Consider the following 22,500-nt stretch of genomic DNA (forward strand, 5'->3'; position numbering starts at 1 on the left):
TGGCTTTTTAGTAAAAAAAATATATTAAGTACTGTGAAGAGAAATGTTTGATAACCAGGTAAAAAATGTTATTTAGCAATTTGGCAGGTCGATGAAATCTTAATGGCAATTGAAATATACATAATTGGCCTAGGAAGGCAGCAATGCATTTAGGAAAGCAGCCCTAAAGAGAGCTGTGTCAATCTCCTTGATTTAAAAAGTCAAATGGTTGCTTAAATTCATAGGGCTTTGTCCTTTCTAAGGGATTCAAAATCTTTTGCTTGATTTTCAAATTACGTAACCATAATCGTGTAATTTCTCTCTTTTCCACACTTCTCACACTTCCAGAATAGATATTTTTTTTATTATAATTCATTCTTATTTATTTGGACTTAGAACCTTGGAAGGTAAAGTAAAAACAGCATCAGGTGTTTGACGCACCTTTGTGAGCTTTGGATGGGGCTGCTGCTGGACAGAGGCGGGTTCAGACCATGGGAGGAGGCTGGACTCGGGCTTCTCTGCTGGCCCAAGGTGTCTCCTGGTGGGCTAAGGCTGCGAGGCGACGAGGGCGGCTCTCCACCTGTCACTGCAGACCTGGCCACCGACTCCACATAGCTCCTTGGTGCTGCACGGGACAGAAAAGAGACCGTTTCTATCGAGCCATACAGTTATTTAATTTGTGTGATAATTCTATGGTGTGCAATGTGGGGTTGCTTCTCGTCTTTGTATCAGATTTTTTTTACCCCTTATAATAAAAGTTACATTATATAAGGCTTATATGAACACAACATTTTCATTGCTGTTCTATGGTTTAAACATGCAAGAGCAGCATTTTTTGTCGATATATTTGTACAGATATATCGACAAAAGTGGACAGCATGCCTGTCCACTTTTGAACTGTAACTGAGGTGTTTTCCAACGGTGTTCCTATTGTAATTTGTGAAATCTGTGTCATTTGTAATGTCAAAAGAATGTGAACACCTAATAAAATTGCTTGTATGTGTATTTTGTTAGGTGGTAAACAAAGGTGTTTCTGAATTTTGCTAGCAAGTACAAGTCAGTGCTAAAACAATCAACGTTCTACTACTAGAGCATCATTCTAAGAATAGAAGTGTTACAATGCGAAAAACAGATGAAAATTGTGAAATTGTGAAAATAAGTGGCAGTAGAGGTAAAAACTACTTTAAGTGAGATTATGTGCTTAGAATGAATGAGGAATTTGTTAATTGCGTCTCTAATTGTAGTAATTCAGTCCATATTTGCTGAATACCCTGCTGCCAGGAGGGATTATCTGAACGTCCGGTGAAGAAGCCCTTGGGGACTTAAGAGGACTTAAGATGAGTTTGGGTTGGCAGAGTTACATCCTGAATTGGTGAAGCCATGGTTTCAACTCATGGCTGCACCCTATAAACGTAACTAAATCCAGTTGCTGTAGCATCCAAAACGCTTGACTGGTCCCACTAAAATCCATCTGTTTTCTGGTACGCCTGCGCTGTCTGCGGTGCTTACAGGACAGCCTACCAGGAAGACCTTGTATTTCCACTTGTATTTTCTAGCTTTGTTTGAAAAGCAGTGACAGTTTTGAGGACGAAATCAACGGGCTTTGGGGGAACGACTTGACTACACACGGCAGACAGTAAGCATGATCAGTCAGCGTAACTTATGTATTTTTAAAGCACCCCAACTTAAAATCATTTCAACGTGCAGGTAAAAATGCGGGACTTGGACATTTTAGAAATGAGAAACCCCCTGATCTTCTCAGGATGTTCTCTGAGTATCCCCCCCCAGCTAACATCACGATATCCCCAGCAGAGTAGTGATAATACAGTAATAATACATGGCAGCAGAGTAGTGATAATACAGTAATAATACATGGCTGTAGCTGCCATGCAAGATGTGGAAATGGAAAAGGAAATGGAGGGATGCTGGCACACATGATGGGTACTCCAAAGTGGAAAAAGGGGAGCCAAAAGACTTGTTTTGAATGCTGTTGATGATCTGTGGCATTCCAGCAGCGCTCTTACCTTCCTCCCCCTCACTGCTCTCATCATCTGACGAGCATCGTCGGTTCCAATCCAGAGAAACAGTTGAGAAGAGTGTGTGAAGAAGAGCGGTAAGGCAAGGGAAAAAAGATCATGTATTTTCTGTGCTGTGTTCATTTAATGTGGTGTGTGTGATCAGAAAGTGTGTGTCCGAGTTCTGACAAACCATCCTGAAGGTAACTGTACCCTTTTGAAGGAGAAGCGTGACCGTGTGAACTTGACTCAAAGTCACCGAGCACTGTGAGCAGTGAACGAGCACTGTGAGCAGTGAACGAGCACTGTGAGCAGTGAACGAGCACTGTGAGCAGTGAACGAGCACTGTGAGCAGTGAACGAGCACTGTGAGCAGTGAACGCCGCCCTAACTCACACAGGTCATTGTTGTATTTGCCTCCAGCCGAGCCATTAGTCAGTAGCAGGGAACATTCAAAGGAGTTGCAATATTCCTGGAGGTTAAACGTTCCCATTTAGCTGCCGGCTGCATAAACCTCTGATGTACTTTGAAGACTAAATTAGCATGCAGGCCTGAAGGTGGGCCATATATCAAACTGTTATATGCAATCTTCTCCACTCAGTGTAACCACGCAATCTGAAATCTACTCCGTGTACATGAGCTCAGGGTTTCATAGAGGGGATTATGCAACTGTAATATTAAAGATGAAAAGTGAAAGGGTAAACTTGATAAGCTTCATGTCGCTACACTAGATGCATCTAGATGTGAAGGTTAAAAAGGAAAATCCACCTTAAATCTTAAGCTAAGCTAAGTCATAATGTCGATAAGACTGTGTGTGTGTGTGTGTGTGTGTGTGTGTGTGTGCATAAACAACTTTTTCTGAAAGCTGGAAACCAAGAAACCAATACTTTAATTATGCTACACTATGCTAAGCTAGAGCCAGGGATATTTCTCCAAATGAGATGTTCATGGCATTAAGCGAAAAGGATTTGGAAAATCTTTGATTTGCAAGACAGTAATAAGCTCAACTCACAGATGCATCTGAATAATGCTAAAAGCTGCCAGCATAAAGGCTGTGGGATGTTAGGACCAACCTGAGCCTGTTTGATTGAGGAGGATCTCTGCAGGGTTGTGGGGCTTCAGACCCAGCGCTGACAGCGGAGTCTTGGCCAGACCAGGAGGGGAGCGACCTGGAGGAAAATAGACAGTTACCACCGGATAGGATCATACATCACAACCATCCTGACAGCTGCTACCTGTTCTCTGGGTACAGCATACAGACTGAGTCGTTGTGCTTGCAGGCTACAATAATTTAATTTAACAAATCCAAATGGGATACTTTTGAATTGATTTGTCTATTTTTCCTTAGGCACACACGTACTGTATAACACTGGAGGTGCAAGGTTTCTAAAACAACCAGCTTGTATTGCCTCTCAGTTTCAATGACACATGCCAACATGGTTACTAGCCATTTTGAGGAAACCTAAAGACAGTAGAAGACAGTAGAAGCTTATCCTACAATGTAAAAGGTCTTATGGAAATAAACAGCCAACTAATATTCAGAAGTAGTAGTAGTATCTGTTGAATTTCCAGAATTGGCCAGTTGTATTATCAATTGATAATACAACTGGCTACAACTAGGTTCCATTTGAACTTGTCTTGATATTCACATGCCAATAGCTACAGGTAGAGAGCTGTCAAGAAAGTGACACATCAACACAGGTGACAATTAAGGAGGAGCCACAGGTCCATATGTGGGGGCGTGGCCATGCCTCATGCTCTGAGGGAGGGGCAAAACATGCATGTGACCAATCACAATGGGGCAAACCTCTGGCTGTGACACCAGCAGAATGAGACGTGTGTCAAACATGAGCTGACATCAAAGCAGAACTTTAATTGAGATCTTAAAGGACATTTGGACATTTCACACTTGGTTCCCCAGGCACTTGTCCTGTTAGGATAAATTATTTTAGCATTCTTCAGTTGTTCTTTTACATTTGTCAGCTTTATATTCTTCAGCTTGTTTCAGTTATTCTTGTTAGCATCATTAACATCCCTGCAAGCTTGTCAGCAAGCTTGTAAACATAAAGTTAGTGGTACTATACGCCTTGCATTGAATGCTAACAATGCTAAAAGTAATAATTTTCAGTTCTTTGGAATGTCAATGGAAAAACCTGGTGTCAGGTGAAGAAAGAAGTCTAAAATTAAAATTGACAAGCTATCCCTTTAAGTGAAATGATGCCACTGATGCCACTACTGTACTTTCTATGAAATAACAGGGATTTTGACATTTTGACACCGACTCTGCCACAATAACTGGAGTAAAAAAATGAGGAGTAGACACTGTCATCACAAGAGCCATAAAGGAGTAGAATACATTCTTGAATTTCAAGACCTTGGTCAGTCATATTTAGGCCTATTTTTACTGCCACTGATAATTATTTCAATTGTGAATTTATTTTACTCCAAGTGACTCTCGTTACTGCAATTATCTCACAATACTCCTCGTTTTCCTCTCCAGCGTAAACATCATCAGGGCAAAAATAAACGTTGATGACAAACAGATTTTACCAATACAATTATGACAAGACGTGAATGGCTGGACAGTGGACACTTAAGGCTGTCAGGGGAAGGCGCGGGCGCGGGGTGATGTAGTGTGCAGTGAAACAAAGCAGCAACAGGAAACCACACACAGATGATGATAACAGCAACGCAGAGAGCAGCAGCCGCTAAGACTGGAAGTTCAACAACATCTGCAGGTCTGTATTCATCTGTCTACAGGTGGTCTACAGTATGTACTGTTTCTGTGTGCGTGTGTGATTACGGTTCATTCATTTTGGATTCAGTCAATTCAGAAAGTAGATGCAATTCTCTCTTCAAACCTTTTAACAGTAAACGCTGCCACACATCATACCAGAATCTTCTATCTATATACATTATAAAAGGGGCAAGTGGGCAAATTTTTGTTTAAATTTTTGTCCCACTGATGATGTCATAGCCATTTGTGACATCACTGATGATGTCATAGGCATTGTGACATAATCAGTGATGTCAGAAGAGAAATTGTGATGTCATCAGTAATGCAAAGTTGTGACATCATCAGTGATGTCATAAGAGCTAGTGAGCCCACACAGCGGTCGAGCTGCGTATGCGAGCTGCAGGACGGGCCTAGGAATCAAGCGTGCGTAGCGCGCGAGATGCCTAGTATTGCAGTCCTGGTTTACTTTATTAATTGGATGATTTCAAAGTGAATCGATCCCAACCCTGCTCTATGTGCGTGTGTGTGTGTGTGTGTGTGTGTGTGTGTGTGTGTGTGTGTGTGTGTGTGTGTGTCCACTTTGTCGGTGCTGCTCTCATGTGGCTCTCATGCGGTCCAAAGCGGTGCAGGGTTGTGATGAGAAGGGGGGGGGGGGGGGGGTCACTCAGGGGTTTACTAAGCTAGGGGGAGGGGGGCGGGATGGGCAGGGATGACAGGGCTGATGCTGGCGGACAGTGGAACTCCGGTAGACAGACGTGCATCCTCCACTTACCAAAGAATCCATATCAATTCTTTGTACTTGCACCCTAGATTTAAGAGTGAGTTGTGTGTGGGCCGGGCTGTTGGGGGCTGTGACACGAAAACAACGGGCTTGGATTGGGCTGTGGGTGTGTGGGAGTGACATGGGAAGAAACTTTGGTGTCACGTGTGCTGGTCCACCTTCAGCTAACCATGCACTTTCAACAAGTTTTGCCAATAACTGCAGAACTAGTCTCTGTTAACTCAGTGATGATACCAGTCAAAGGCAGCACCTAACGCAGTGAGCGATCATTCAAAAGTCTAAACCAATATGGAAGATCAGTTAGGGAGAGAAAGGTAGTTTTATTTTATGGGAGCTGCGGGATTGTTCCAAAGAATCTGTGACGTTTATTGGTTGGAATTTATATTTATTTACTCCTACTGGTGCAGCATGACGTGACCTTTAAAGAGCTAATTTCATGGGGACCTTAATTAGATTGTGCGCTCATGTGAGGGAAACCCCACATTATCTCCTGCTACCTAAGAAGAAAAGGTCGCAGAAGACCTTAGACACACAAACACAGAGGGAACGCAATACATCACTGTTGTCAATCTCGCCTACTCGCACCCAAGCGAAGATTTCTCACTTTTCCTTTGTTTGTTTATTTGGGAAGATGTACAGTAAGCGCTCAGTGTCAGTGTGTGCACACAATGTTCCCACGTGGAGGGGCAGGTCCAGGGGAGGGAGGGGGCTTGTGCCCTGGGGGAGATAGGCAAGGAGGCTGGATGAGGTCATTGGTAGAGTTGGCAAACGACATGTTACCTAATACATGCCTCTTGTTTTAGAGTGTGGGGCGGGGTGTGTGAGGGAGTGAGAGAGAGGGGGGCAGGGGAGGAGGGCTAGAGGACGGTTTGCCTATTTGTCCTCATATGTCTATATACGTCTATATGTCTATATGTCTATATATGTCTGTCTGTCTGTTCATCTATTTGGCTTATTGGCTTACTTATTCTCTGAGCCCACTGAATGACTTCCAATCTGTTTGTCTTTCCCATTTTTTGCGCTTACTGAATGACTGTGTTGTTTTTAGTAAAACTAGAAAATGAAATTTCTACTTTCACTGTTCTTCTACATAGACTACAAGTAGACTACAAGCAGGATGTTCTACAGGCAGGATGGTATATAGAGTAGAGTCTACTCTATATACCATCCTGCCTGTAGAACATCCTTCTTGTAGTCTACTCAGTAGACTATAGGGACGACAATATGTTTGAACTTTGCACGTCACGGTTACATGGCACTGTGTGTGCCTTAGCAGAGCCACCAGGACACCTAGCTGACTTTGTTCTGGTCCATCTCTCTTTCCCCTCTTGTCTGATGTTCTACTGAGTCGACCGAATGATGCCTGCAGGCATTCTCGTGAGGCGGGAGGAGAGGAGTGGGATTCAGGCTTGAGGAGACGTGACCACTTAGGCATTTTGATGAGCCATCACGACGAGGCCGCAGCACCGCAGCTTCCCACTCACAGGAAATGTGCCAGAATGTCCAGCGCGTTGGAAAGGCAGCCCGTTTAATGAGCCGAGTGAAAGTGGGATGAGGTAACAGTGGGAAAGGTTCTCACTCGGTGTGTGTGTGTGTGTGTGTGTGTGTGTGTGTGTGTGTGCGGCCGAGTGGAGTACAGTACATCAAGAGAGACATGAAGGCCATGTCAACTACTTTGTGTGTCTGCGAGAGCCCACAAATACATTGGAAGCTATGCACTCTTTTTCACTTTGTATTGTGACAGATTCTGAGTTCCATCAGTATCACAAATGTGTCTCAATGTTTTGGTACTGTTCAGAAAAAGGAAGAAAAGCATAGGTTGAGGGAGGTTAAATAACCAGCACATTGCTCAAATAAGCAACGTCATTTTCAACTGAATGTCTGTTATATTATTTGAAGCTATGATGATACTGTATCACATGTCGTCCAATACTTTCACACCTGCAACCGTTTGCTATCATTAATGTTTGAGCTAGAAGTTACCTTTTACCACAGACCTCAAATCAGGTTATCCACCTCATCTAAAAAATAAAAAAAAAAAGGTTTCACCCACCAAAAAACATCTGGAGGGTGTTTCAAGAGGAAGGCTAAACCCTTTAGCCAGATAAATGTGAAAAATGATTTCATATGTGATTCTAGGTGTTTGGAATAATTTGCCAATCTTAGACATTTGTTCTCATGGATATCATGTTGCCATATTGACTGAGAACACAAATCTGGAGCCTAATTTTGCTGGCTGAATAATAATAATAATAATAATCTTGTGAAATACAACTTTCAGTTGGGATCTGTGATAAAATAAAATAAATTCAATGATCTTTATCTTCTCGAATATCTAACTTTGCCTGAGCTCCACAGCGCCCTCTGTCAGCCGGAGGGGGAACTTACACAGGTTGAAGTAAGGGGTTTGCGGCGAGATGGGGAAGGCAGGGGTTTGGGGGAACACCTCACCACCAACTATGGGCGTGGGGCTGATGGGACCTCCGTCCATCTCCTCAAAGGCCTCCCGGTAGCTGTGCATGTGTCTCTGGAATGGTGGGATACATTGAGAGGAACACACAAATGTAAGAAAGAGAGAAGAATAAACACAAGCACACAAAAGTAGAGAAACATACGAAGAGTTCATTTACAAAAACAGTACAAAAATAGCGTTTCTATTATATATTGATGTATTTATATTGTACTGTAATTATTTTATTTTTGTATATTTTTATTATAACATTCACCTGATGATTTTCACATAAATCACCCGAATATTCTCTTTATGGAGTATCAAAGAGGTGTTGTTTATTCATTTTAAGGATGGCATTTAACTGTTTCTTTGCAAATGATAGTCTCAGATATTAACTAGAAGTGCACTCGGATCAGATCCGTGCCAAAATTGTATGGGTTCTTCTTTGGCCCATGCTACACCCTCCCACCAAGTTTTGTGAAAATCTGCCCAGTAGTTTTTCCATAATCCTGCTAACAAACAGACAAACAGACAAACAAACACAGAGAGACAATGGCATCGAAAACATAACCTCCTTGGTGGAGATCATTTGAATTGAGACTGAATATTGAGTATTTAAGACAGTGCTTTCTACCTCCTTCGGCCGTCCTCCGGGGTTCATGGCTATGGCGTTAACAAACTCTGGAGAAACACAGCGAACGGGAGAGCGGAGTGGGCCATCGGAGGAGGGAGCTTCGTCTGGACCGTTCTGGTATTGGCCGTCGCTGGTGGTGCGATGACGGGGTAGAGTTGAGGGCTCATCCAATGACATTCCACGGGCCTGAACACCTGACAGGATGACATGCAGGACACTCTTAGATTCAACAAACGTCCGTCAATACTGTGCTTTTATAGTTATTTTCTCCCTATCAATTCTGCGTAGAAGTCTTCAGATGTTAATGGTTGTCAGCCGTTGTGAACGCTCACCGTGCAGACCATCAGGCATGTGCATTTTGTGGCAGTATTCAAACACTGCAAAGCATTTGTAAGAGGCTGTGGCTCTTAAAACTGTCAAGTTTAAGCATGCAAATGACAAAAGTCACAATATGTCACAAGGTTAATGTTTAGCTCATCAAACTCAAGCTCATATAAGTCAAAACAAGTCAACTACAAAATTCCTCACAAATTCAGTGATGCAGCCCATTAATGATGACATCCCCAAGAAAACAGAAGCATGTGTGTTTTTGAAAACTGACCTGGGGAAATGTTACATCCAGTAACATTACTGTTACATACAGTAATGTTCAGCTGCAAATTAAACTACAACACACAGCTGTTTTTCAGTTTGTTGCTGCTCAATGTTTGCTCGCGCAAGTTATCAGGACATGCTGGTACACTGGCGCAAATTGTGTTTTCGTTATCTGACTGCGTCAGCACCATATCTGGATGAACCTCAGAGGAGCCCATAATCTCATTTTAGTTGAGCTGGTTTGAATTGGAGAGCACTGAAAGAGAGAGAGATAGAAAGAGAGAGAGAGAGAGAGAGAGAGAGAGAGAGAGAGAGAGAGAGAGAGAGGGGTGAAAGCTGCTGGCGTAAAACAAACAGGATTTGAGTTAAGAGATTTAAGCTAATATGTGTTGGCATTGACTGGCGGGTCGAGCTAGCAAAGCATGAAAACGCAGGCCAAAAGTGGGCAGTGCCAATGTGAAATAGCACCACTGGCTGCCCTGCGCTTTGGAACAACATGAAGGCTAACGAGTGAAAGATGGAAAGGCTTTTAAGGAACGAGTGGGAGAAATTAGGCTCTTTCGGTTATGCGGACGTGGATAATAAATTGCATGGTGTCGTTTGTGCTGAAGGCAGCTTACCCATCTTATGTTTTTTCACTAGGGTCACTACACAACCTCTGGTCACATACTGTCCTGTACAGTTCCCTTTAAGTGACTACTTAAACAATGCCTCTCCTGTGCTGTGAGGTGGTCACATACTGTCCTGTACAGTTCCCTTTAAGTGACTACTTAAACAATGCCTCTCCTGTGCTGTGAGGCCCACATTTCCCTCAACAACCGCATCCCTTCCTTCAGACCTAAATGAGAAAATGTCATTTAGTCAAGTGGAATGTTCTCAATAGCTACATAACACTGTAGACAAACACGGGCCCATACTGAGCCCAGAGAATGTGATTGATGGCTTATGTCAGTCTGCTGCTGGCAGACCCTCCCATCGATGGAAAGGCAGGCAGACACACCCAAGTGCGAGAGCCTAACTGTTATGGAAACCGTGAAAAATATTTATGGTCACTCAACCTCTCGTTGGACGGAGGGAGAAAAACCTGGCCATATATCCGTGGGGAAAAGTGATAGCATTTGCCTGCAGCTGTGCAAATGAGTGCTAACAGTTAATATTTAGGGATCAGGTTGGCCGCCAAAAGTTTGGGTGGGTGGTTAAAGAGGATTTCCTCCCACGTTTTCTCCCTCAAACCAGTGGAAGCTGCCAAACGTGAGCACGTGAGTGTGTTTTCTTTATCATTATTAGGTTCACTAATGGTGCATGAGTGCAAGCACCTCCATATTACAGTTACATAACTGGAAGGGATAAACAAGTGCCAATCACATAGCATCTGTTAGGCTTCTTGATTTGTCGCCAATGGCCCAGAATCAAATATGTCACATGTGCAGACTCTGAATGTGATTTGTGTTGGGAGGGCGTTGGTTGAGAACTCTTGGAACGGGCGAGTTTGAAAGTCATGTAGTGTACGCACACACCCTCCCACACACCCGTAAGCACCCACCCACCCTCGGCTCGCACCGGCCCTGAAACTCACAAACCAGATGTACCCACGATGCAATGCTCTACAGCAGAGCACTGTCAAACACTGCGCCGTTGCCCTGGCGACGGCTAATGGCTTCCAGCTGGTATGGCCAGAGATTCCCAGGACTGACGTATTTTTGGATCCTTTTGTTTTTTGCTCTTTTTTTTTGTTTTCTTTTGCTCTCTCATTTCTCAATCCTTTCAAAGCCAGATATGTGGAATAGCATGGGGTTGATTCCAAAAACATAAACGTGATACGTGAGAGGTGATCCTGGCTTGTTTGAAACCTCTTTCTAGCACGCTCTCCATATGTGTGCAACCGCAACTGACAGAGAAGGTTATCTAAGGTGAGGGGACTGTACTGACGAGAAGAGGTCAGTCTACATGGTGAGGGGACTGTACTGACGAGAAGAGGTCAGTCTACATGGTGAGGGGACTGTACTGACGAGAAGAGGTCAGTCTACATGGTGAGGGGACTGTACTGACGAGAAGAGGTCAGTCTACATGGTGAGGGGACTGTACTGACGAGAAGAGGTCAGTCTACATGGTGAGGGGACTGTACTGACGAGAAGAGGTCAGTCTACATGGTGAGGGGACTGTACTGACGAGAAGAGGTCAGTCTACATGGTGAGGGGACTGTACTGACGAGAAGAGGTCAGTCTACATGGATTTGTCAGTTTTAAGTAGAAACGGTAATAGTTGTATTCTAATCAGGTGGCTTAAACATGCTGCTGCTGTGAAATTCCACACCAGCAGATAATGTGCTGTAGTGCGGGGATGTTATGATGACTGCAGATGTGACCTCATCACAAACTAACTCATTCCAACTGCACAATCCAAGGTCTATGCTGTAACATTTAGCTTTGGCGTGATGCTGCATCACCAGAGAGGATATTGCTGTCTGCGGTATAGAGGCCAGACTGGCCCCTGACACCCGAGGGCCCTAGAAAGAACAATCTGGTCTGCGTTCTGGTCAATGTCTCCCAGCGGACAGATAGGGCCTTAGTGATGTTTCCAACTAGGGCTGTGGTCTCCCTCCTGGATTCAGTGTCCTTTGTCTGCCTTTCTAAATGTTCAAAACAGAGTGAGGGAAAAAAGCAGGCTTGAATGAGGCCAGTGTATCCTGGTCTTGGTATTGTTCCCTAAGTTTGGCAAAACGGATCTTGTGACATGCAGACATGCACTCTCCTCTCCCGGCAAGGGACAGAGCCTCCTTTGTGCTTCCCTTGTCTCGTTCTTGTGTAACTTTAACGTTATCCAATTGGGTTTTTTTTCTGCTCCACAGTTAGGGTGATTCCCTGACTTTGAGGGGTAAAAAAGCCATATCAAACTGACACTCAGAGCAAACAGGGATGAGGAGTGATGTATAGCAGTGATTCTCAACCTTGTTCATATCACAGACCCCTAATTTAGTCCACATTAGAGCCACAGACCTCCACTTGTCTCTCAGACTCCAATCTGAAAATATGTTTTATTGTTCGATATGATTTTGGCCAGAATTCCATGACTATCTGTATACGTCTATTTCACATTACACCCAAAGCAGCAGAAAAGGCAGGAAGTAAACAGGATATAAAAATGACTCAGCATGCAATGACAGCAACTGCATTTTAGACACAAAATGGCTGCTTTGGGTGTAATGTGCAATAGGCTAAATGTAGGCAGAGAAACTTATTTTAAATTAAATAATGGTGAAGTTCAACAATTCATCAATTTGCTGGGGGACCTCCTAGAAACCCCTCTAGGACCCCTGGTGGTCTGCGGACCCCACGTTGAGAACCACTGTATGCAGAGAGACTTTGTTGGTGAGATCCTAGTTCAATAATGACGATGCTCCAGAACCTTGATGACGATGACAGAGAGGAGAGAAAAAGGGTTCAGCATGTGCAAGAGTCAGAAAGGGAGAGGAAGAAAGGCAGAGCAGACAAAAAAAGACAAGAAAGATGAACAGCTGCAGATGGGAGAGACTTAGCCATAACTAGAGAAGAAAGAGAAATCACTCAGTGCAAACCAAAACCACTGCACTCAGAGGCAGAGCAGGAGGGACAGATTTGGAGCTGAATTGAAGGAACACTCTTGGTATATAAAGAGAGAGATAGAGAGAGAGGGGGGGAGAGAGAGATAGAGAGAGATAGAGATAGAGAGATAGAGAGAGAGAGAGAGAGAGAGAGAGAGAGAGAGAGAGAGAGAGAGAGAGAGAGAGAGAAGACTGCAGGCAGGATGGGAGAACCAACCAGAGAGGGAGTGAGAACGACGGTGCTCAGACTGAGAAGAAGAGGTCATGCTGGGGATGACACTTCGGACACGAGCCGAAAATTCTGGGATGAACGGGTACATGATGAGAGAAAGGAGAAGAATGTTGATGACAATCAAATGTAATGTGCCCCACTTAACATGTATATGATGTCAAATATGATGAATAGCAGAAGTATAACACATTTGAGAGCGCACATTGCACTGTGACATACTGTACGTTTGGACATCCACCTCTGCATAGTGACCGACGTGTTTGCTAAGTTGTGAATCCCTTGTTAAAAAGCACATGTGAAACAGCTGTGCTGTGTTCACTGCCTCCCACCTGGTCATGGAGACGAAGCGTTTCTATGATACAGAACCCAGCAAACAGAGATGGGGCTCGTTTAGCTCACACATACTCGATATTTCCTACTCCTAATGGTCGTTCACAAGCACGCATTGAGTTTAATACGAACACTTTCAAACGGCAGTAAAGTGAACGGCACCGTGTTGTTGATTCTAGAAAAGCGCATTGTGGTATTTGTTATCTGATGTTGATTCTATTCCATTCCTCGCTGCTCTGCAGGATGCCCGATGTGTTTGTCTAGGGACAGTCAACTTCCTGGCCTGGAGAGAAAGCTTCCTGTTGGAGCCTGCGTGACGGGGACTGACGAGGTGACAGCAGATAAGGGCAGAACAGTGTTTTCCAAGGGTACTGTCTGTGTACACAGTGCACTGCCGTCTGTGTCCACAAGGGTACTGTCTGTGTACACAGTGCACTGCCGTCTGTGTCCACAAGGGTACTGTCTGTGTACACAGTGCACTGCCGTCTGTGTCCACAAGGGTACTGTCAACATCACTGTCCACCTGGGGAAGCACATGTTTGTTTTGGAACTCTTTGCAGAGATGATGTGCAACCAAACCCAATACTTTAATATAGTAGTTTTCTGTCACCACAGTACTGCAAATTGCATTGTGATAGATGAAGAGTTTCTGTTCTGCAGTCATTGCAACAAAAATGTACATTGCAGAGCAAGGAATAACAGCCAGTGCCCTACAGAAGAATGCATCAAGGATCATCGCTTGAAATTAGCACCAGCAATGGATCATTTTAAGCAACCTAAGGCCAAATGTTGAAGTTGTGAAGGCATTCTAACTTTAATAAAAAGCAGTGCAATGTTACTGTTGCCACTACTGGATGAAGGATCTGTTGCGTAAGTACTGAAGCAGATGCACTGGCTGCTTGTTGTTGGGAGAGGCAGTACTGAAGCAGATGTACTGGCTGCTTGTTGTTGGGAGAGGCAGGGAAGATTCAGCTACTGTGTGTGCAGGGCCTTATAGGAGACATTTTGAGTCTGAGCTCTTGCACAATGGCTGGACTGTGACATTTCAGGACTACCATCATCAAAGCCAATGCAAAGTGCACCTCTTTGAGCCAGGAGATTCAAGAAATGTATGTTAAAAAAAATATGTAAAACAGTAAATTAACAAACAGCTTTATAAGATTAAAGTGTGACCTATTCATCTCTTTTTATGGTCGTGTATGAAAACTAAATTACATGGTTTCCTTCTGCTGTAAGTAAAGTAAAAGTTTGAACAGATTTTGAACATCTCAGGATGAATGAAGTTAAGTTGGAACTTACCAGCCACCCGCTGGGCCACCAGGCCTTCTACATTAAACACTTCATCAGGCTCACTATCTCTTGGCTGGGGCGATGCTGAGGCAGCGCTAGGGCTTCTCTGGGGCTCTGGGACTTCTGCGGATGGAGACAATGTGCTGGGTGGGTAGATGTTGATGGGCTTGAGCTGGAGCTGGCCAACTAGGGTGGTGGAAGGTTGCGGAGCAGGACTGGTTCCAGCTGGTTCAGACATGTATCCCAGAGATCCCTGGACAGGTGCAGGTTCCGGCGTACTAGGCTTCCCGGGTGACATCTGAACAGGTGAGGACTGGCGGGCCAGGCCGGACACGGGGCCAGCGGACTGGGTATGAATGGCAGCATCGGCCGGGTAGGAGGGCCTGTTTTGACTCTGGGAGAAGGACGGCTGGGTGGTCACCACAACACTGTTCTCCCTCAGAGGAACGCTCTGGGACTTGTGCACCATTGGACGGCCTGGTTCCAGGTCCAACATGAGGAGGTTGAGGGTCTCAATAGATTGCTCAATCTCCTGCTGGGAGGCGCTGTGACGGTGAGGGAACTGTGGGAGGCTGTGGTGGCTTGGTATGGCTGCTGTGGGAGGTGGTGGGCTAAAGGTGAGCCCCTCAGTCACCGGCTCCTCAGGTACGCCGAACCGCTGCCACACGTTGAGACCACGCTGGACAGCATCTCTGCTGCTGGTGGTGCGGGCGGGAGCTTGTGGCATGGACTGTGGCTCTGCACCAAATGACTGCGAGCGATAAAGATTGCCATTCTGGCTGATTATGTAATTCCCAGAGGATGGGGCTGATTCACTTTGCGTCAAGGTGCCAGGCTTGTTGGATATGCCGACCTGCGACTGGACGGTTTCCAGATGCTTCTCTGGGACACTGCGCTCTAAATAGGGCATATGGTCTTGGCCATTGATGACTGACTCAGACTGGTAGTACAGATCGGCTGGCGTGGCGCGGCCCTCTGTGGACGAGAATGTCCCCAGACTGTCCACACTATTCCCCTCTTGACTGGTAGGCAGCTCATCATCTAAAATGTCCGTCTCACGGTCAATGCTACCGTGCCCATTCACATGGACCTGGGCAGGCACCAGGTGAAGCATCCCTCCAACAGCTGAGGTAGGGGTGGACAGGTAGCCCTGTCGGTGCATGGGCCCCTCCAAGCCACTCAGCAGCTGCTCCAGCTCCTGTTTCTCTTGGGGACTGAGGGCTTGTTGGGCGGCCGGGGCCGAAGGGGGCTCCTCGCCCACGGGAACGTGTGGCTGGCTCACTGTGGCTGCCTGGGGGGCTGCTGCCGCTTCATCGGTTCGGTCGGTCTTGATGGAGGCGGTAGAGTTCCCAGAGTCGCTGCTCACTGACAAGGCGTGGTCAACCGCAGGCAGAACGTGGTCAACGGCGGTGGGCGGGAGGCCGTTCACTGTGACCGTCCCCTCCACGGACTCCTTCTTGCGAACTTTGGCGTAGAGGCTGCCGTCCAGAGGTCCTTGTGTATGGATGACTTCTGCAACAGGAAGCAAAAAGGGACAAAGGTTCATTAGAATCACATTATGACAAATACAACACACAACAGTCATGCTTCCATTTAAAAGAAAAATAATCACACCGTATGTCACAATGCATCAAGGAGGAAAGAGTGAACAACTGTCAGAGAGAGACACAGAGGTACGAGGTGTGGGCAATGCCAAAACAGACGCAGTGCTGCAGTTAAACTCAACACTGGCTCATGTCTACCTATTCTACCCGCTTCAGGAAATGAGCACGGGCTGTGGCATGTGCTGTGGAAAAAACGATGAAATCACAGAAGCCTGCCTCGCACTTTCTCAAGCCAGTGGCACTAATCTGAACCACGGGCATTATATGAAAAAAGAGTCTGTTGTTGATTTCTGTATTGTACATCACACTGAGTGTTGTCTACTGATCTGTTACCTCATAGGTTTTCATGGGCTACAGTAGGCACAGTGAAACTCCGTGAACACAAACACACTGCCACACCCATGGCCAGTCCAGAGGAAGAGGGGAGCGCCAATCAGAACAATTTAGTCACTAGTGGAAAATCAGCATCACTGAGTGTGGAAGGCCTGAAGGCTTTTCTTGGCTTCAGCGGATCGACGCAAAACAAAAGCCAACATACAGAGAAAAACACACTGAAAAGAAGCTTACACTTCCCCCCCTCTCTCCTTCTCTCATACACACAAAGTCAATGCACACAACCACACACACACACACACACACACACACACACACACACACACAGACACACACACACACACACACACACACCAATGTTTGCCACACACACACACCAATGTTTGCCCGTGATTACAGGCTGTCCCAATGTATCAGTCCATTCCTCAAAGGGATAACTTCAGGGAAATCCACCAGCTTTCTTAATTATTTTCTTAGCTAACTTGTGTCCATTTAGCCATGGTTTGTGCGGTTACACATATATATTATAAGTTTTTAGCCACTGAAGATCAAATCAAGGCCATGTTTGTCTAGGTTAAATATCAGGCACATGTAATCTATAATCGCAGAAAGCAGGATTGTGATTCCTGTGATTCCTCATTGTGAGTCAACCTCTCCATCACTCCCATGACATCAGTCCATGTCAGTGAGTGAATTAGAGCTGGATGACTGTCCTGGTCACCCTATCCTCCCTCAGACTAACGATGTGGAATGATCAGATGTTTTGGTTAAGTGAGGTACCACCAATGCAGAAACCATTTCAGCCCACTGTGACAATTGCCTGGAAAAGAAATGCAACCGACTAAAATTCTAAATGTCAAGGTAATCCTTTAACACATTGAGTGCCACAGCACTTCAGTAAAATTGTCTGGAGCCTGTGCCAGATTCACTTCCATTCAGTTGAAAACAGCTATAGAATTTTTTCTATTAGGGCTATATGAACAGGGCTGGACTCTAATGAAACATTGGACACTCCTGCTTCTTTCAAAGAAGAAATTTTGTTTCTAGACAGTTCCATTATGAAATGACAGCCTCTGAAAGAAGAGCACTTTCAAGGGTTTTCTGCTGTCTTTTTTTACTTTTCAAGATAAAGTCACTTTTATGAATACTTTTTGCACTCTAATTTCAAGCACATTCACTGACTCTGGCTAATGTTTTCTGATGTGGTGACATGGTGTAGTTCTGTGCAGCCTGCGTGCCCCACCCCCCTCTCCTCCCCTCTCCACCCCTGAGCTGCAGACTCCTCCCCACACGCACACAGTCTATTTCGCAGCCTCCGTTTTTCGCAGCCTCCGATCCCAGCGCGACAAGGAAATGGCAAACGGGACTGCGGGAAAGGATTTGGCCGTTCGGCTTCGGGTGCTGCCTTTCTGGCGGATGGTCGTGTGGAGAGACTATATGCAGACAGATAGACAGAGGCGGAGGAGCTCAGTTGTGGGCACGGATCGCAGCCAACTGTCGGCTGCAGACGGAGCAATCTGTGTGGCTCTGGCTGCAGCATGCATCGGTGTCTCTCTGATCACGGCTTTCTCCGCTTTCTCCTGCACAAAGTAAAGGATCTGAGGTGGGTGGCGCAGCTCCCGTGTCGATTTTTAAGGTGGCACCGTGTGATCCCTTGAAGGGATTCATGCTCACTGGCTGGGTACGACCTTAAACAGCAGAATTATGGAATAATATGAATTATGATTTTAGGACGTCCACAGACGTCCTTGGCACTTCTCGTTACTTTTTTTTAGGACGTCCACAGACGTCCTTGGCACTCAATGTGTTAACGTACATGTGCTACACCACATTACCAATGCAACTGTGATGTGATAGAGCTCACAAGGGCAACAGTTGTGTAATATAAGTTTTGTCAGAAGACTAGGTTGCAGATCTTGTATCAGAGTTTGCCTCTGAATTTCAAAGAGCTTTGGTGTTTAAAAAAGAAAGCAAATGTCAGCATGTTACATCGTTACCATTCTACCACTCGTCTGAAAGTTGCTTCAGCTGAGCAAAGAATCTGTTAAGTCCTCTCTCCACTTGCACTGAGGTTCCCATGAAACCTCATAAACAATGGTGAGGTATGTCTTGATACCCAAATCAGATCCTTCAGCTGCGACTGGAGCTGCACAAAGAAGCTGTGTGTAGAAAAAAATCCCTCCATGAGTGGAAATAGCATCACTCCAAAGATTAAAATGCAAGACTTTGCTCAAATGTCAATTTTTTTTATTAATGCGTTGCGTTCGCTTTGAATATTGTTTTTTTTTTTTTACATTTGAGCAAAGTCTTGCATTTTAATCTTTGGAGTGCTGCTATTTCCACTCATGGAGAGATTTTTTTCTACAAGTATCTTCTGTAGCTGAGCACCCACAGCCAAGCAGGCAATTGAGGAAGCGCACCTGCTCTGCATCCCAAGCTGTGTGTGTGTCTGTAACCTATAGATATCTGCATCCGAGCTTTAGTGAATGTTGTGCTCTGTCATGGTGCATGGTGGACGTGCACTGTGAGCTGTCCTTGGTTGGTCCGAGGCAACTTGCCAAGGGGACAGTGCAGCATAGTTGGTGTACGTCAGAAGCCTGGTGGCTCATGGTCACTGCAATACATAGCATAGCCTACGTCTATCCATAGACTGCATCCTTATAAAAAGGTCAGAAACCAGCCTAAATGGGTGATATCATACAGCGACCGGCTCATCATTGGAATGATCAGAAGCACATTTTGTGTGTGTCCTCTCTTCTCGTGCACTGCTTCACTTAACCAGCTGAGCAGCCAATGTGTAGACTCGTCAGAAAAAGCCATCAAACAAGGTGGACTACAGACAGACACTCACCGACGGCCCAGACATTGCTGAAGGCTGACGGTTGGCCCGGTGTCATGATGTCAGGACAGTCGATGATGTTGACTCCCCTGACAACTTAGCTGCTAAGATTGGAGGCTCCAAAGAAAGTCATCATACACATTTATATAGCTCATAAAACTGCTCAAGTATCAACTTGTGCATGTGCTCACGCACACGCACACCCACACCCACGTCTAATGCATCGACGGAGTCACGCTGACAAACATAGACCTAAGTGGTGAAAGGGGAGCTCCCCTCACTCCCTCTATTTCAGCACCTTTCTAATCACCTGTCCTGCAGCCAAATGGACGAGAAGCTACGCAGCTCAGCTCAAGTCACATCCTGAATGCCTTCGCTATTAGAAGAGCGACACACATGCTACAACGCTCGAGCCAGTCACTTCAAAGTGAGTCAAAGCCGTGTCAAAAGAAATGACAGGAAACACGTCTAGAGGAGGCGGTTCCCCTACAACACGTCTAAAGGTGGAGGTTCCCCTACAACATGTCTAGAGGAGGAGGTTCCCCTACCTGTGTGAACAGCAGAAGCATGTCTAGAGGAGGAGGTTCCCCTACCTGTGTGAACAGCAGAAGCACGTCTAGAGGAGGAGGTTCCCCTACCTGTCTGAAAAGCAGAAGCACGTCTAGAGGAGGAGGTTCCCCTACCTGTGTGAACAGCAGAAGCACGTCTAGAGGAGGAGGTTCCCCTACCTGTCTGAAAAGCAGAAGCACGTCTAGAGGAGGAGGTTCCCCTACCTGTGTGAACAGCGGACGGCGGTTTGGTCCCAAACTAAGCTGGGAAAAGCCCTGCAGAGGAGCCCCCGGTGGAACATTTGGGATTACAGCAGGGGTGGGGAGGTGGGGGGCTGGGTTTGGCTGGGAGGACCTTCTACTCCTCCTCCCTCTCCTGAATAGCTGGCTGTCTGGCCCGATTGGGAGAGCTACTGCTGTCGCTGGCTGCTCAGTGGCTCGCACTACTCTAGTCTGACACTTCTCTGTGTGTGTGTGTGTGTGTGTGTGTGTGTGTGTGTGTGTGTGTGTGTGTGTGTGTGTGTGTGGTGTGTGTGTGTGTGTGTGTGTGTGTGTGTGTGTGTGTGTGTGTGTGGTGTGTGTGTGTGTGTGAGGTCTGTCACAACAGCCCATTTGAGTGTGTGTATGTGGGTGGGAGGTGGATAGTTATTGGGGGCCACTGAACTCCACGGTGTAGTTTGGCAGAATGACATCAGTTCCATTCGCTCAGGCTCTGTCTCACGCCCACTTCCCTGCTGTATATTTTGTAACGGGGCCTCCATGTCATGGATTACGTGTTTTTGTTTGACTAAAAAACACCCCCCCCCCCCCTCCCCCCATACTAATCCACGCCTGCAAAACTAGCCAGTTATCGACTGGCTCACGTAATAAACTGAAACAGTGTGAACAAGAGTGGTTGAAAAACAGAAATACATACAAACACATACTAGTAAGCACTTTCCATGCACGCATAGACACACACACACACACACACACACACACACACACACACACACACACACAGACGCCCTTCCTTACGGAGACTGCTGTCGAAAACACTCCTGTAATGGAAAGAGCTACTTGGTCCAACAACAGTCATTTAACGAGCTCTCTCCAAGCTAGCGAAAACCCCACCCTGCTGCAGACAGATGGAGAAAACAGAGACGTTTAGCGAGTGAAAGAGAGAAACTAGTTGAATAGGTCTGATTCCGAGCTGAGTGCTAAGACCCTGTGAAGTATAGTACAGTATATCAGTGGTTCTCAACTTGGAGTCCGGGGACCACCTTGAGGTGCTTGAGGTGGTTCCAGAGGGTCCCCAGTGAATTGATAAAATTGTTATACTGTACTTCACCATTATTTAATTTGAACACAATGAGAGAATGTAAAAGAATGACTATTTTGGTCATAGTTCACTGTTATCTCTGTGCCTACAACACAGATAGTCGTGGAATTCTTGACAAAATCCTAATAAAAGATATTCTCAGATTTGTGTCTGAGTGATAAAACCTCATCAAATGGACCCCCAACCCGTGTGCCTTGTATGTACTAAATTAGGGGTTCTTGATATGAACAAGTTTGAGAATCACTTCTAGAGATACTGTATGGGGATAAGCAAAGTCAACACAATGCGGTTTGCGGTCACCTGTGTGTAAACAGCAATTTCATTCTCTTACTCGTAAAAGCATATGGAGCGATGGAAAAGTTCAGATGCGAATGAGTTAGGGTGCTACGGGTGATTTACAAACACAACATTACACACATACACACACACACACACACACGCACACACACACAAACACAACTTCCCCCTCACCATTTCAGAGTGCTTCGGTCTATGGTGCAGTTCATATCACCTAGCCATCTGTACACATTAGCATAGGAAACAGTCACTTTACTATTCCACATCACAGCCAGAACAATCGACAACCAAGACGTCCGTCATTCCCAGGCTGATAACAATAAACATCAGAGTATGAAACAAGCGACCTACACAGGACTGACATTCTCATTTCAAATGCGTTCAACATTGAGCTTACATGATCATAATGCAGCGCATTAATCTGGTTTCCCTCATTTGACTCCCAGATTGTCACACCAACATTCTTTTGTCTTTCTCTCCCTCTCTCTGTTTCTTTCTCCCTCCCACACATCTGTCCCCTTATACCCCTTTCACACCAAGGGTCCAACCAGGGTCATAATTCTCAGGTTGATTTTGGGTATAGGTTATGGGTTTCACTCTTTTCACTTCCAATCATGAAACTCTCATTAGTGTTTTGCTTGCACCTGTGTTTACCCTGCCTTTTTGACACAAAATGGCCCCCGTGAGAAGGGTCTATTAAAGGGTTAACCCGGGTTGGCGATGACCCACCCAGACAAGGGTTCATTTCAGTGTGAATGGCACCACCCGGGTTGCTATTTGTTATGCTAATAGCCTATGCCTTATTGCTATGCATCTCTCCTGGGTTGTGAGTGACCCGGGTCCTATCTGAACTGCCATGACCAGGGTTTAACCCGTGTTGACTGAGGCCCTGTTTACACGATAACGCTCGCTGCATAAACCGCCAAACTGTCGGT

General features: G+C 45.6%; 1 protein-coding gene across 1 annotated transcript in view; it reads right to left on the reverse strand.

Annotated features, from left to right (window-relative positions):
* The window catches only part of tns1b (tensin 1b), a gene marked incomplete at its 5' end in the record, with an annotated part of 254,067 nt that overhangs the window by 16,737 nt on the left and 214,830 nt on the right, over positions 1-22,500 (reverse strand). The window contains 7 exons of the mRNA XM_083641496.1: positions 421-604; positions 2,004-2,030; positions 3,067-3,162; positions 7,900-8,038; positions 8,598-8,791; positions 12,989-13,072; positions 14,633-16,135. Coding sequence (XP_083497622.1) covers positions 421-604; positions 2,004-2,030; positions 3,067-3,162; positions 7,900-8,038; positions 8,598-8,791; positions 12,989-13,072; positions 14,633-16,135 — 2,227 coding nt within the window. The remainder of the gene's footprint in view (positions 1-420; positions 605-2,003; positions 2,031-3,066; positions 3,163-7,899; positions 8,039-8,597; positions 8,792-12,988; positions 13,073-14,632; positions 16,136-22,500) is intronic.

Source organism: Poromitra crassiceps (assembly GCF_964638095.1).
Source record: "Poromitra crassiceps genome assembly, chromosome: 8".
Classification (NCBI taxonomy): domain Eukaryota; kingdom Metazoa; phylum Chordata; class Actinopteri; order Beryciformes; family Melamphaidae; genus Poromitra; species Poromitra crassiceps.